The 15,531-nt window shown below is 48.3% G+C and overlaps 1 protein-coding gene across 1 annotated transcript; it reads left to right on the forward strand.

Annotated features, from left to right (window-relative positions):
- The first annotated feature begins 11,291 nt into the window (after positions 1-11,291).
- LOC134201702 (uncharacterized) lies at positions 11,292-15,278 on the forward strand. The gene is made up of 4 exons (XM_062676947.1): positions 11,292-11,352; positions 12,635-12,981; positions 13,507-13,744; positions 14,300-15,278. Exons 1-4 carry the CDS (start codon positions 11,292-11,294, stop codon positions 15,250-15,252), a joined length of 1,599 nt encoding a protein of 532 aa, XP_062532931.1. The 3' UTR covers positions 15,253-15,278.
- Positions 15,279-15,531: the final 253 nt, after the last annotated feature.

Consider the following 15,531-nt stretch of genomic DNA (forward strand, 5'->3'; position numbering starts at 1 on the left):
GGTGCCATCTTTCCACTAACCCGTTGCATTGCGGGTGATAGGGAGTAGTGCGTGTCTTGACAATACCTAGACACTTCATTAGTTCCTTAAAAACATTACTTTCAAATTGTCTGCCTTGATCCGTGGTTAGTTTAGCGGGGCAGCCAAATCGCGAAATCCATCCCTCGACTATTACTTTTGCAACCGTCTCTGCCGTAATATCCTTAACTGGAAAGGCTTCTGGCCATCCAGTTTGACGATCTACAATCGTAACTAAATACCTATAGTCTTGCAAGGATATAGGCAAGGGGCCGACTATATCTACGTGGATGTGCGTAAATCGTTCAGCTAACGGAAATTGACTAATTTTAGATTTAGTATGCCTATGTACTTTTGCTCGTTGGCATTTAATACAACTTTTTGCCCATTTACTGACGTCTACATTCATATTAACCCAGAAAAATCTTTCCTTCACCAATTTTTTAGAAGTTCGAATTCCTGGGTGACTCAAATTATGCACTGAATCGAATGCTAAACGTCTATACTGTTCTGGTATGTAAGGTCTAATTTTGTCCGTTGAGGTTTCACATACTATGGGAATATTACAATCTGACAACAATATTTCCTTGAATTTGTACTGGTTACTTGACCTGCTACGTAACTCAATAAGTTGCTCGTCGTTAGCTTGTGAGAGTGCGATGTCAGTAAAATTCAAGACCGTGGGGCAACTAACTGTTTCTACACGCGATAGTGCATCTGCGACAATATTCTTATCGCCGTCTATGTACCTAATATCTGACGTGAACTCACTAATAAATAAGAGTTGTCTGATGCGACGCGGTAGCTCATTGTTTCCTCCTATTTTAGAAAACGCAAATGTTAACGGCTTGTGATCCGTATATATAATTAAGTTATGACCTTCTACCATATTTCTAAAATATTTTATAGCTGAAAATACTGCTAACAGTTCCCTATCGTAGGTACTGTATTTGGTCTCCGCTGTGGTCATTTTCTTGGAAAAATAACCTAGTGGTTTCCACGTGTTATTAACGAACTGTTGCAACACCGCACCCACACACGTACTCGACGCATCGGTCATAAGTGCAAGTGCGGCATCAGGTTTCGGATACGACAGCGTAGCTGCATTCTGTAAATTATTTTTGCATTCTAAAAATGCTTTGTTTGCATTGTCCGTCCATTTGATTATAGACTTATCGTTTTTCTTTGATTTTATTAAATATTTATTAAGTTCTGCTTGATATTCTACGGCATGCGGCATATGCAATCTGTAAAAATTGACCATGCCTAAAAATCTACGAAGTTGTTGAACGGTTTCAGGTTTCGGGAATTTTTCAATTGCGTCTACTTTATCTTTCAAAGGTCGTATACCTTCTGTTGATACTTCAAAACCCAAAAATTCTATCTTAGGCTGACCGAAACAGCACTTGTGTAAATTTATAGTAATACCAAACTTGTTGAAACGTTCAAAAACTTCACGCAAATGTTTTTTATGAGTGCTTAAATCTTCACTTGCAATTATGACGTCATCGATATAACCATACAAAAAATCTAGACCTTCTAACACTGTGTGATTCATAAACCGTTGAAAGGTTTGTGCGGCATTGCGCAAGCCGAACGGCATACGCGGAAACTCAAAAAGTCCGAAAGGTGTGATCACTGCTGTCTTCTCCACATCCTCAGGCGCTACCATAATAAAATGATAGGCCCTATTTATATCAATCCGTGAAAAGTACTTTTTATTATGTAATAAGTAAGTGAAGTCATGCAACCTCGGTATCGGATATCTATCCGGTTGCGTCACAGCATTAAGTGCTCTATAGTCACCGCATGGGCGAATTTGCCCGTCCTTTTTAGGTACCACATGCAGAGGGCTTGCCCATGCACTTTTCGACGGTTTACAAATGCCTAGCTCTAGCATAATTTTAAATTCTTCTTTAACCTTCGCGTATCGGTGCGGTGGCAACGGCCTCGCCTTAGCGTGGACAGGCGGGCCCGTGGTAATAATTTCATGGTAGACCGTATGTTTGGGCGGTTCCTTGAATGATATTGGCTTGGTAATATCAGGATACTCGGCCAACAACTGGTAAAATGGATGTGTCACGTCTACCGTTTTTACTGATTGTTCGTTAGTGTTGACAATCCCAGTAAAAATGTTCAACTTTGTGACATCATCAAAAAGCTTACGTGTACTTAAATCTACGATTAACTTAAAATGTACTAAAAAATCGGCACCTATGATCGGCTGTCGTACGTCAGCTATTACAAAAGTCCAGCGAAATGCTCTACGTAACCCTAAATCTAGTAATAAAGTTTTTAGTCCATAAGTTCTTATCATAGTTCCATTGGCCGCATATAATGTATAGTCTGTACACTCACTGCTAACGTTTTTTTGCACTTTACTACGTGGCAATACTGAAATATTCGCACCAGTGTCTATTAAAAAACGTAATCCACTACAACGGTCCGTAACACTTAGGCGGTAATTTGTTCCGCTGCAGACTTCCGCCAGTGATGACTGCGCGGTGGTTAGTTTCCCTGCTTCTTCTCCCAGGCGCAAGGCTCTACACACCGGTGTGCTTTTTCCTTATATTTGTAATGGTAAAAGCATACCCAATCCTCGCTTGCTGGAGTACGACGAGGAGTACGTCCTCTTCGTCCGCGGGACGCTGACCTTCCATCTCGGGAATAGTTCCGGTGAAAGAATGGTCTGGAAGCTCTTCCTGCACCTTCGATCTTGCTTAACCGGACATTTATCTTGGCTATCTCGGCAGCCATTGCTGAGTCCACTTGTTTGGAGCTGGTGACTTCAGCGACGCTGTTAGTCGGTTTCATGTTCTCCATAACTTTATCGGCGATCGTTGCCAAGGTCGAAATATCTTTGGTATCCGTCACGGCTAATACTGCGCGTGCAGCGGCTGGCAGATGATTTGCCACAAAAAAATATATGTAAATTACACAATCTAACAGTTTCAGTTTTTCACCTTAAAACACGTAATACCTTTCACTATAAATTGTTACAGTTCATCACCACTATAATCACGTCTCAGTCACGTCGTCAGCAAATCACGTCGGGGTCACCAATGTGGAGTCTGTGCTTATATAGAGCGTGTGTGGTATTATGTGGTGATAATTATTAATAAGGCAAGACAGTTTGCAACCTGTTTATTGTGCGACGACTCGACACAGACTGCCGAAGCTAAGCCCGCTACATATATAATATATATTAATTAACATATTTTAAATTAAGAGTTTAAATCAATATCAAGGTTGGTTCGATTATAAATGTTGTCTAGTTTTTTAATTCTTTTTATTTATTAATTTCAGGCTTTATAAGCCTCGTGACCATCACAACATAAGTTCCAATGTCTTCAGTTTTCTATTACGTATCCAAGCGTTTATAACAAAATGCGAGCGAATGTTGAAACTGTTGAAAGATCAAGGTTGTAGCTCGTTTCAATAATATTATATAACTTTAAGCTCAAAGCTTAAGCTTTTCTTTCTTTGCTATATAGCAAATAAAATGAATTTTTTTTTATTGCTTAGATGGGTGGACGAGCTCACAGCCCACCTGGTGTTAAGTGGTTACTAGAGCCCATAGACATCTACAACGTAAACGCGCCACCCACCTCGAGATATAAGTTCTAAGCTCTCAGTATAATTACAACGGCTACCCCACCCTTCGAACCGAAACGCATTACTGCTTCACGGCAGAAATAGGCAGTGTGGTGGTACCTACCCGTGCGGACTCCCAAGAAGTCCTACCACCAGTGATTACGCAAATTATAATTTTGCGGGTTTGATTTTTATTACACGATGTTATTCCTTCACCGTGGAAGTCAATCGCCGCCACGACTGATGGATTCACAGTAGTCCAAAAAGGTAAAAAGCGCGCTGCGGAGGCCCGAGCTCCCGCGGCCGCTAAAGTAAGCAAAGCCGCGAACGCGTCGCGTCCCCGCCCTCCAACCCCCGTCGCTCCCGCTGTCCGTGCAACACCGTCGCCGCGTCCAGTGGCACAATCTAAAACTCAGACCCCTCCCCCGGTAATCCTCCAAGAGAAGGCAGCTTGGGACCGAGTTTCCCTGGCCCTTAAGGCCAAAAATATTAATGTTGTCAGCGCCCGTAATCTCGCCAACGGGATTCAAATAAAAGTAACGACACCCGACGACCATAGGGCCCTCTCAAGTTACCTCCGAAAGGAGCGTATAAGCTTCCACACTTATACGTTCCAGGAGGAGCGCGAACTCCGCGTTGTCATACGTGGAATCCCGAAGGAGCTAGATGCCGATCTGATCAAGGCTGATCTGATAGAACAAGGCCTACCAGTAAATTCCGTGCACCGCATGCACACCGGCCGCGGTATGGAGCCATACAATATGGTTCTAGTCGCCCTCCAGCCTACCTCCGAGGGTAAGCACATTTTTAACATACGGACCGTGTGTAAGCTCTCCGGTATCGCCGTCGAAGTTCCCCATAAAAAAGGCACTCCTAGTCAGTGCCATAACTGCCAACTGTACGGGCACTTTTCCCGTAACTGTCACGCGTGCCCCCGATGTGTTAAGTGTTTGGGCGATCACGCCACGGCTCGCGAACAAAAAACCGCGACGGAACCACCTAGCTGCTTCCTGTGTCGAACACAGGGTCACCCCGCGAACTACCGTGGATGCCCCCGAGCTCCAAAAATAAATCGCCGCGTCGCCCGCCAAAACCGCCTCCGAGCTTCCCGCCCAGACATCAAAGCCTCAGGACCCTCTGTGCCGAAGGCTAAGCCTGCCTTCGTGCCGGCGCCGGTGCCCAGCGGCTCGGCCTGGGCTAAACCGTTGCCGTACACGAACACGGCTGCAGCTCCTCCCTCCGCGATTCGTCCCGCCCCCGCGATACGTCGCTCCCCCGCGATTCATTCCTCCCCCGCGACCAGCACTCCGACCGCGTCCGATAATCTCGCTCTAGCGATCGACTTTTTTCAGTCGATCAACTTTGAGCGTGTTAACACCTTGGGTGACGCCATTCGCGCCGCCTCCACTGCACAACATTTCATCGCCGTTGTGCAGGAATACGCTGACGTATACGCGTCGTTAAATACGTACGTCCTCCCCTCACTCCGCCGGTAATCAATGGCGTACATAAGTAGAATAAAGCCCCTATCCGTAACGATAGGATTTTTTAACGCTTACGGTCTCGCAAATCAACGTGATCAGGTTTCTGACTTTTTGCGTGACCATCAAATTGATATTTTTTTAGTGCAGGAGACCCTACTTAAGCCCGCGCGCCGTGACCCTAAAATCGCGAACTATAACATGGTCAGGAACGACAGGCTCTCTGCTCGTGGTGGTGGTACCGTCTTTTACTATAGAAGAGCCCTGCATTGCGTCCCGCTCGATCCTCCCGCGCTCGCTAATATCGAAGCATCAGTGTGCCGAATCTCACTGACGGGACACGCGCCGATCGTTATCGCGTCCGTTTATCTTCCACCGGATAAGATCGTTCTAAGCAGTGATATCGAGGCGCTGCTCGGCATGGGAAGCTCTGTCATTCTGGCGGGCGACCTAAATTGTAAACACATCAGGTGGAACTCACACACCACAACCCCGAATAGCAGGCAGCTTGACGCGTTAGTTGATGGTCTCGCCTTCGATATCGTCGCTCCGCTAACCCCGACTCACTACCCGCTAAATATCGCGCATCGCCCGGATATACTCGACATAGCGTTATTAAAAAACGTAACTCTGCGCTTACACTCGATCGAAGTAGTTTCAGAGTTAGATTCAGACCACCGTCCCGTCGTTATGAAGCTCGGTCGCGCTCCCGATTCCGTTCCCGTCACGAGGACTGTGGTGGATTGGCACACGCTGGGCATCAGCCTGGCTGAATCTGATCCACCATCGTTCCCGTTTAGCCCGGACTCTACCCCGTCTCCTCAGGATACCGCTGAAGCCATAGACATCTTAACGTCACACATCACCTCGACATTAGATAGGTCATCGAAACAAGTTGTAGCGGAGGACTTCCTTCGCCGCTTCAAATTGTCCGACGATATTAGGGAACTCCTAAGAGCTGAGAACGCCTCAATACGCGCCTACGACAGGTATCCTACCGCGGAAAATCGTATTCGAATGCGTGCCCTACAACGCGACGTAAAGTCTCGCATCGCCGAAGTCGCATCGCCGAAGGTGTAGGTGTAGGATAGCCTAGTTAGGCTTTGCAACGAAAGAGATCGGATGACGCGGACCAAAACCAGCAGGGGGAGTTGCGGGCTCTCCACGCCCTTCACTCGCTGAAGGGTGTTCCTCCTGGAGACGCTCGGGCTCCCTCTCTCTTCCCCCTTCTTCCCCTTTTTATTTTTTCGGGTAACGTCCGACCCGTTTCGGACCTAACCCACGGGTGGTGGTGGGCCACTTTTGGCCTGCCCTTCGATGGAGAAGTGAGCCGGCGTTGCTTACGCATCTTCCGGCCGCTGGTCGCCATGTCCCCGGCTTCGGCTACAGGGGCACGCCCTCCAGAGGGGGGTACCGGTATACCGGCGTGGCTTCGTCGTTGTTGCTCTTTTGAGCGTCGGGCGGTGGTCTGCCGTGTTGCTCGTTGCACTCGGCGGGCCGCCGGCCAACCCGTAATCCCCACCGCGTGGGGGACGGGGGCCGCTGCCGCGAGGCACGGGGCCGCGAGGACGTAAACCTCTTTAAAAAATGCCCCAATCCTAAGCTCTGGTGCCCGGCGATGGGATGAATGGCTGGAGGGAGTCCAGTCCCAAGGGTACCAACCAGACCCCAGGGGACCGACCCCTGGTTAATCAAAAAGGAAAAATGAAAAATGGCACCGGTGAAGAACTTATTACCCCAGGAGGGTACCTCCCGCTCCGCGGGGGGAGAATCCCTCCGTGCGGTCGAGCGATCGGCCGCACGCTGCCCCACCGTTTCTGGGGGGGGCACACACTGCCACGAGGAAGGGGGCGACAGCACGGGTCGCGTAAGGGACAGAGTCCCAACCGTGCTACTCGAGCGCTGCGAGAGTTTGATCTCGTTGCACTCGGCGCGGAGCTCCGCGAGGGGCGACGCGTCTAGTGGGCGGGAGACGCCAGCGCTGCTAGTGGACAGCACCCAACAGCGGACACGGCGGAAGCGGAAGTCGGCTCGACAGCCGGCATCCTCCGCTCAGTCCGACTCGTCGGAAGGAGAGCCTGCCAGCGCCAAGTACATGGCGTTGGCGGAAGGGCCGGCGGCTGCTTCGGCGCCGCCCGCCACTGACTTTGACAAGCCGTCGTCTTGCGGACTGGACGCTGCCTCTTCGGCGCAGTCCAGGGCCGCCTGCCGTGAGGCGAAAAATAAAAAGGAAAGGAAGCTAGAAGAGATTGAGCGCCTACAGAGAGCCCTGACGTTGGTGGGTCCCTCTGACCCCCTCCGATCTTGTCAGATAGTTGGCAAAATAGTTGCGACTATTGCAGCCAAATCGACTGGAGGCCTCAAGGGCACCGAAGTGTCGGCCATGAAATCGGCGGCCGCCACACTGGAGGAGAGGCTGCAGGACGTTGTGGACCGTACCACAACCGTGGAGACGGCGGGCTCCGCGTCGCCCCAGCGTTCCCGCTGCCGAGGAGCCCCCTCCCCCTATCACGGGGGCGGAGATCCATGCGGCCGTGTCCAAAATGAGAGCGAAGGACACGGCCCCTGGCCCTGACGGCGTTCACGGCCGGGTCTGGAGCTTGGCCTTCGAGGCCCTAGGGGACCGGCTCGGGGGGCTTTTCGAAGCGTGCCTCGAGTCGGGACGGTTCCCGTCGAAATGGAAGACGGGCAGACTGGTCTTTCTGCGGAAGGACGGGCGCCCCGCGGACTCACCCGCGGGCTATCGCCCCATCGTGTTGCTGGACGAAGCGGGCAAGATGCTCGAGAGAATCGTCGCGGCCCGCATCGTTCAGCACCTGACCGAGACGGGTCCCGATCTTTCGGCGGAGCAATACGGCTTCAGGGAGGGCCGCTCGACGATCGACGCGATTCTGCGCGTGAGGGCCCTCTCCGACGAAGCCGTATCCCGGGGCGGGGTGGCGATGGCGTTATCCTTAGATGTAAGGAACGCCTTCAACACCCTGCCCTGGTCGGTGATCGCGGGGGCGCTGGAGTATCACGGCGTCCCCGCATACCTCCGCCGACTGATCGGCTCCTACCTCGAGGGCAGGTCGATCCAGTGCATCGGACACGGTGGGGCGATGTACCGCTTCCCCGTCGAGCGCGGTGTTCCACAGGGGTCTGTCTTGGGCCCCCTGCTGTGCAACATCGGCTACGACTGGGTCCTGCGGGGCGTCATACGGGGTCCCCTCCCCGGGCTGAGCGTAATTTGTTACGCGGACGACACGTTGGTCGTGGCTCCGGGGAGGGACTACCGGGAGTCTGCCCGTCTGGCGTGCGCAGGCGTGGCACACGTCGTCACTAGGATCCGACGGTTGGGGCTCGAGGTGGCGCTCGACAAAACCCAGGCCCTGTTATTTCACGGGCCGGGACGAGCGCCGCCTCTGGGTGCCCACGTCGTGATCGGAGGCGTCCGCGTCGGGGTCGGGGTGACCGGTCTTCGGTACCTCGGCCTCGAACTGGATGTTCGGTGGAATTTCCGCGCTCACTTTGAGAAGTTGGGCCCTCGACTGATGGCGACGGCCGGCTCTTTGAGCCGGCTGCTTCCAAACGTCGGGGGTCCCGATCAGGTGGCGCGCCGCCTCTACATGGGGGTGGTGCGGTCGATGGCACTATACGGCGCGCCCGTATGGTGCCACGCCCTGACCCGCCAGAACGTCGCCGCGCTGCGACGTCCGCAGCGCGCGATCGCGGTCAGGGCGATCCGAGGATACCGCACCGTCTCCTTCGAGGCGGCGTGCTTGCTCGCTGGGGCGCCACCCTGGGACCTGGAGGCGGAGGCGCTCGCTGCCGATTACAGGTGGCGTAGCGACCTCCGATCTAGGGGGGAAGGGCGCCCCGGCGAAGGTGTAGTTCGAGCGCGGAGGCTCCAATCTCGGCGGTCCGTGCTGGAGGCGTGGTCTCGCCGCTTGGCGGACCCGTCGGCCGGCATCCGTACCGTCGAGGCGGTCCGCCCGGTTCTCGCGGACTGGGTGGGCCGCGACCGCGAATGCCTCACCTTCCGGCTGACGCAAATGTTGACCGGCCATGGATGTTTTGGCCGGTACCTTTTCAAAATAGTCGGAAGGGAACCGACGGCGCAGTGCCACCACTGCGCGGACCGCGACGAGGAAGATACAGCGGAACACACGCTGGCGCGTTGCTCTGGATTCGACGAGCAACGCGCCGCCCTCGTCGCGGTCATTGGAGAGGACCTCTCGCTGCCGCGCGTCGTGGCTACGATGCTCGGCAGCGACGCGTCCTGGAAGGCGATGCTCGACTTCTGCGAGTCCACCATCTCGCAGAAGGAGGCGGCGGAGCGAGAGAGGGAGAGCTCTTCCCTTTCCGCACCGATCCGTCGCCGTCGAGCCGGGGGCCGGAGGCGGGAATACGCCCGTACGTCCCGGCCCCTATAGGTGGCGGCCTCCCCCCGGTGAAGGTCAAGGGGCGACCTGAGGGGGTGAGGCCGCGCGGCGCGCTACCAGCACTCTAGCGCGCTGCCGTGGAGTGAATAGAGCGACCGGTCGACGGTGTATCGCGTCCCGACCCGGCAGGCTGGTTCTGGTCCAGCGGGGTATTCCGGGACACCAGCGGCACCGTCTGGGCGGCCCGACGGGCTGCCGTACCGAGACGGCCGACGTTCCAGAGCCTTCGATTCGCCTCGAAGGCTCCGTCGGCTGGGCGTCCTTGGGGTGAGCCGCGCCGTCTGGTTGTAGTGTTGACCGTGGTAGCCCCCCTACCTCATCCGGGTTCTGACCTCGGAGGGGATCGGACGTCGGGTGTAAGAGTGCAGGGGAGTCGTTTAGTGGGTGGGTCCTAAAATCCTTGGGCCCGCGGTCTGCTCACAACACCATGCAGGCCGTTGAGTCTCACATACCCCGCGCGCCCCTTTTGCGCGGGGACCTCGTAGGAGGTTCGGCCCTCTACCCGAAAAAAAAAAAAAAAAAGGGACACGACATATTGTTCTATACGTACAATTGCTTATATAAATAGCACCCATTTTGAAGGCACACACATAAACATATATCTATCTCGTTTTTACTCAGCACTTTAACTCGCAGGAAAACAATATAACAGTATTTCTGTGCCTACATAAAATGAAACATGAATATACGTAAATATCTCCGTCTCCGTCTAATGAGGCCGAAAATCCGCTATGTTGAGCGCACTAAATGTTATTGTCACGTCAGTTCGGCCGTCTGTTTTGGGTTGTACATTATTTATTGACTTTGATATCGATTTAATATGATTGCTTATATAAAATTTCATATTTTATCATGCTTAAAACATACAAAAATAATAATTAAAACGTATTTTATAGGATCTCAAGAAAGTCGATGCCCCAAAACTATTATCTATATGTCGGCGCAAATATGACTATTTACCTACTGATCATCAACTAATTACTCTGTGATAAGAAATTGATGTTAAACAGTCCCTTTTATTGTAATTTCAATACTTTAAAATGTTGTAAACACGCTCACGTGTTTAATACTTGTCAACACGCTGACGTGTAAAGTCCTATAAATACGGCCGTGCTGTCTAGCGTAGATTCATTCGTGTCCGAGCCGTAGTACAGTACGGATCTCTCTGTAACGTTGTTATGCTTCTCGTGCAATATACGCAGTTCTCGTGAAGTTTTGTTTTGGAAGCCCAAACATGAGTCATTCGTCAACAAATTAATGACAGTGACGTCGCAAGGCTGACGTCACACTTTTTACAAACATTACGGACGTCCCTTCTCCGTCATCAGAAGCGGGATAACACGCCGCCTCCGCTCAGCAACAACCTGGTGACCAGATAACCGTATCGGCGGATAATGACTACCCTCCAGCATCAGCCGATAAGCCTGTACAGTCTGCTTCACAAACCAGCATGGTCGAGCGACGGAATCAACAATCAACTGATCAATGAATACAAAAGATAAGTTTTTATTTTTGATTACTAAAATTTCACCACAAAATTCATCTGAAGACCATGATATCCTTACACAACGAACAACACCTTATACATTCTTATCCCACCTTCAATGCATCTACGAGAACCTCCGAGAAATCTACGAGAACCTCCGAGAAATCTACGAAAACCTCCGAGAACCCTACAATAAAATCGCATTAATAGTCTCAAACTTACATAGTTACAAGTAACGCAAGTATAACAGATGCGCCACTCAGAGAAACTTTTTATTCCTGCAGATCAATGGGAATCAAAGAAAACCTACGAGAATCAACGAGGCTGGTGCAGAGCGTGCACCGCCCAAGTGGGATCACATGCCGCCTCCGCTCAGCAACATGGAGACCATTTAACCATATCGGCGGAAGAAGACTACCCCCCAGCAACAGCCGATGAGCCTATACATCTACTTCACAAATCAGCATGGTCGAGCAACAAAATCAACACTCAAAGATAAGTTTTTATTTTTGATTACTAAAATTCCACCACATAAGTACCACAGTGTACGCCCACTACATAAGTACCACAGTGTACGCCCACTGCATAAGTACCACAGTGTACGCCCACTGCATAAGTACCACAGTGTACGCCCACTGCATAAGTACCACAGTGTACGCCCACTGCATAAGTACCACAGTGTACGCCCACTGCATAAGTACCACAGTGTACGCCCACTGCATAAGTACCACAGTGTACGCCCACTGCATAAGTACCACAGTGTACGCCCACTGCATAAGTACCACAGTGTACGCCCACTGCATAAGTACCACAGTGTACGCCCACTGCATAAGTACCACAGTGTACGCCCACTGCATAAGTACCACAGAGTACGCCCACTGCATAAGTACCACAGTGTACGCCCACTGCATAAGTACCACAGAGTACGCCCACTACATAAGTACCAGTGTACGCCACAACATCACACTACACAACATCCTTATCCGAACACCTTAAATAAATCTACGAGAACCGCCGAGAACTCTACGAGAACCGCCGAGAACTCTACGAGAACCGCCGAGAACTCTACGAGAACCGCCGAGAACTCTACGAGAACCGCCGAGATACCCTCCGAGAACCCTACAATCAAATCGCATTAATAAGTCTCAAACCTACACAGTTACAAGTAACGCAAGTATAACAGATGCGCTACTCAGAGAAACTTTTTATTCCTGCAGGTCAATGAGAATCAAAGAAAAACCTACGAGAATCAACGAGGCCGGTGCAGAGCACGCACCACCTGTCAGTATGGCCGTGTCGGCGCAAATATGACTATTTACCTACTGATCATCAACTAATTACTCTGTGATAAGAAATTGATGTTGAAGACAAAAAAACATAGCAATTGGATAGCGGCGAACGGAATCAAAAAACAATTCATAAACAACTTCCACAATCAACAAAAGCAAATAAAACTCCCCCAAGCCGATTGGTCCTCGTGGGGGAAAATGACCAAGACCCTCTAAAGATTGACAAAAATAAAAACGGAACGGACATTTACATAGCTACTTATAACGTCAGATCATTGAGAACTTCCGATAAATTACTGGAATTTGAACTAGCTATTAAAGATATAAAGTGGGACATAATAGGAATCAGTGAACTGCGAAGATATGGAGAAGGAATAGAAGACCACGGAAACTATATCTTACACTACAAAGGTGAAACGCCAGGCCTTTATGGAGTAGGGTTCCTAATAAAAAAGAGGCTATCCGACAAAATAGAAGAAATCAAAGGAATCTCTGAGAGAATAACTGTGATGAACATAGTGCTTTCTGATAAAATATCAGATAAATGGACTATTATACAAGCATACTCACCAACTGAATCAGAAAAGAAAGACGACATAGCAAAAATAGAAAAGTTCTATGGTGACTTGCAAACAACTATCGACAATTCATACAGAAACATTATCGTTATGGGCGATTTCAATGGGAAGGTAGGAACCTCTAAGAGCGGAGAAGAGTATACGGTTGGCAGATTCGGAATTGGCAAAAGGAGTAAGAACGGAGAAAGGTTAGTTACATTTGCCCTAAAAAACAAACTTAGTATTCTCAATACCTTCTTCAAGAAAAAAGAAACGAAAAAGTGGACATGGGTCTCTCCGAACGGACTTTATAAGAACGAAATAGATTTCATCTTATCTAATAATATTAAATCCTTCAAAGACGCGTCTACAATCCATAACATAAATTTTCATACAGATCATAGAATGGTCCGAGCTACCTTGATAAGCACCCGCCCAAAAAGGAATAGAAGATGGCAAAGCGCCAGCCCCGCCCTAACGTGTATTGATAACAACGATATCATTATCTCAAACTTAAAACTACTAGTTGAACAATTTCGGAGCAAAAACATAAATATTGGGGAAAAATACAAAAATACTATTAACATACTAAAAACAGAAACAAAAAAGAAAATAAACATAGCAGACAAACGAACAATTTCTATTGAAACGAAACAGCTGCTACATGAACGGAAGATACTGCTACAAGGAACACAGGATAAAGATAGCCGTGCAAAAATAGCAGAAATTAGTAAGAGGATAAATGAAAAGATCAGGAAAGACAAGAAAACAAAAAGACAAAACACCTTAAAAAAACACATTCAGAGAACCGGCGGAATAAAGAAGGCAATAAAGGAATTAAAAATTAAAAAGGACTGGATGCCACGCGTAATAACTAAAAGTGGACACGTAACAAGTAAAAGACCTGAGATCCTAAAAACAGCTTCAGACTATTATCGCAACTTATATAAAAATATCGATCCTTGTCGAAGTCTTAATCCATGCAAACTAAATGATATCGAGCCCGTACCGAAAATATTGACAGAAGAAACAGCAACAGCAATTAAGACGCAAAAGGCTGATAAAACACCCGGTTCAGATCAAATAACGAATGAACTTCTCAAATCTATTTTACCGACTATCGCGCCTATATTAACAAATATATTTAATGAAATTTTGGAGACCGAAGACATCCCAGATGACTGGACAAGATCGACGATAATACTACTGCACAAAAAAGGGGATAAAAGCGAAATCGGGAACTATCGACCAATTAGCTTAATGTCGAATATATATAAAATTTTTTCAAAAATAATATTAGCTCGTGTAACAATAAAACTAGATGAAAATCAGTCAAAGGAGCAAGCTGGATTTAGAAGCAAATTCTCGACAATAGACCACATTCATGTTCTAAGACAAATTTTACAAAAATATCAGGAATACAATAAAATCTATTATCTAGGATTCGTAGATTTCAACAAAGCTTTCGATTCCTTAGAACATGAATATATATGGAGAGCTTTACACAGTCAGGGAATAGAAGAAAAATATATAAGTATTCTCAAAAAGGTATACTCCCGGAGTACCGCACAAATGAGATTCGAAAGAACTGGTGAGGAATTCCCAATTGAACGAGGCGTTAGACAAGGAGATCCCATATCACCTAAGCTATTTTCAGCAGTTCTGGAGATGATATTCAGGGATCTCGAATGGAATGCAAATAATGGACTCAATATAAATGGGGAAAATTTAAACCACCTTCGCTTTGCTGACGACCTGATTCTATTTTCAGAGTGCCCGAAAAGATTAGAGGAAATGCTACAGCAATTATCAGATCAAAATGCCAAAGCCGGGCTCTCAATAAATCCCACAAAAACGAAGCTTATGACAAATTCTTCAAAGGCATACAACGTAAAATTAAACTCTAAACACATAGAATACGTTGACGAGTATGTCTACTTAGGACAGTTGATCTCTACCACTGACAACATGCAAAAGGAAATTGATAGAAGAATTGCCAACACATGGAAGAGGTATTGGTCCCTTAGTGAAGTTATGAAGGACAAAGAGATGTCCATAAAAGATAAAAGAAAAATCTTTAACTCGTGCATCCTACCCTGTTTGACGTACGGTTGCCAGACATGGGCGTTAACCGAAAAATTAACAAATAAAATACAGGTATGTCAGAACAGCATAGAAAGAAGTGTCATTGGTGTCAAGAGAAGAGACAAAGTAAGATTATCGGAAATAAAAAGACTTACTAAATTTAAAAACGCTATCCAAATAAGTAGAACGCTGAAGTGGAGATGGACAGGACATATCTTAAGAGAGAAATACGAGAAATGGACCAAAATAATTACAGAGTGGTACCCACGGGATGGCTGTAGAAAAAAAAGGAAGACAGCCAAAACGTTGGGAAGATGAAATAAGGAATGTCGCCGGCCCGCATTGGAGTCGAATGGCCAAAAATCGAGAATATTGGCAATCTTTAGAGGAGGCCTTTGTCGAGAGACAAGCTGTTTTTTAAAACCACACCGAACGCCGAACGGAATAATTGATATTGATTATAAGTTGCACTTAAATTTAATTTATTATTAAGTAATGTATTAAGCTAGTAAAACAGCAATAAAGGCTTATTATTATTTATAAGGAAGGGACCTGCAAAATCGGTGCCACAAGTCTCAAACTGAGCATCTGGATTGA

The sequence above is a fragment of the Bombyx mori genome, chromosome W (assembly GCF_030269925.1).
Source record: "Bombyx mori chromosome W, ASM3026992v2".
Lineage (NCBI taxonomy): Eukaryota > Metazoa > Arthropoda > Insecta > Lepidoptera > Bombycidae > Bombyx > Bombyx mori.

Bases quoted from the DNA above. Each gene is read 5' to 3' on its own strand.
- LOC134201702 (XM_062676947.1), top strand. From the start codon at position 11,292: ATGGGAATCAAAGAAAACCTACGAGAATCAACGAGGCTGGTGCAGAGC. The intron at 12,982-13,506 runs GTAGGAACCTCT...GAAACGAAACAG, and splicing joins TGGGCGATTTCAATGGGAAG to CTGCTACATGAACGGAAGAT. The intron at 13,745-14,299 runs GTAAAAGACCTG...TAGGATTCGTAG, and splicing joins TAAAAGTGGACACGTAACAA to ATTTCAACAAAGCTTTCGAT.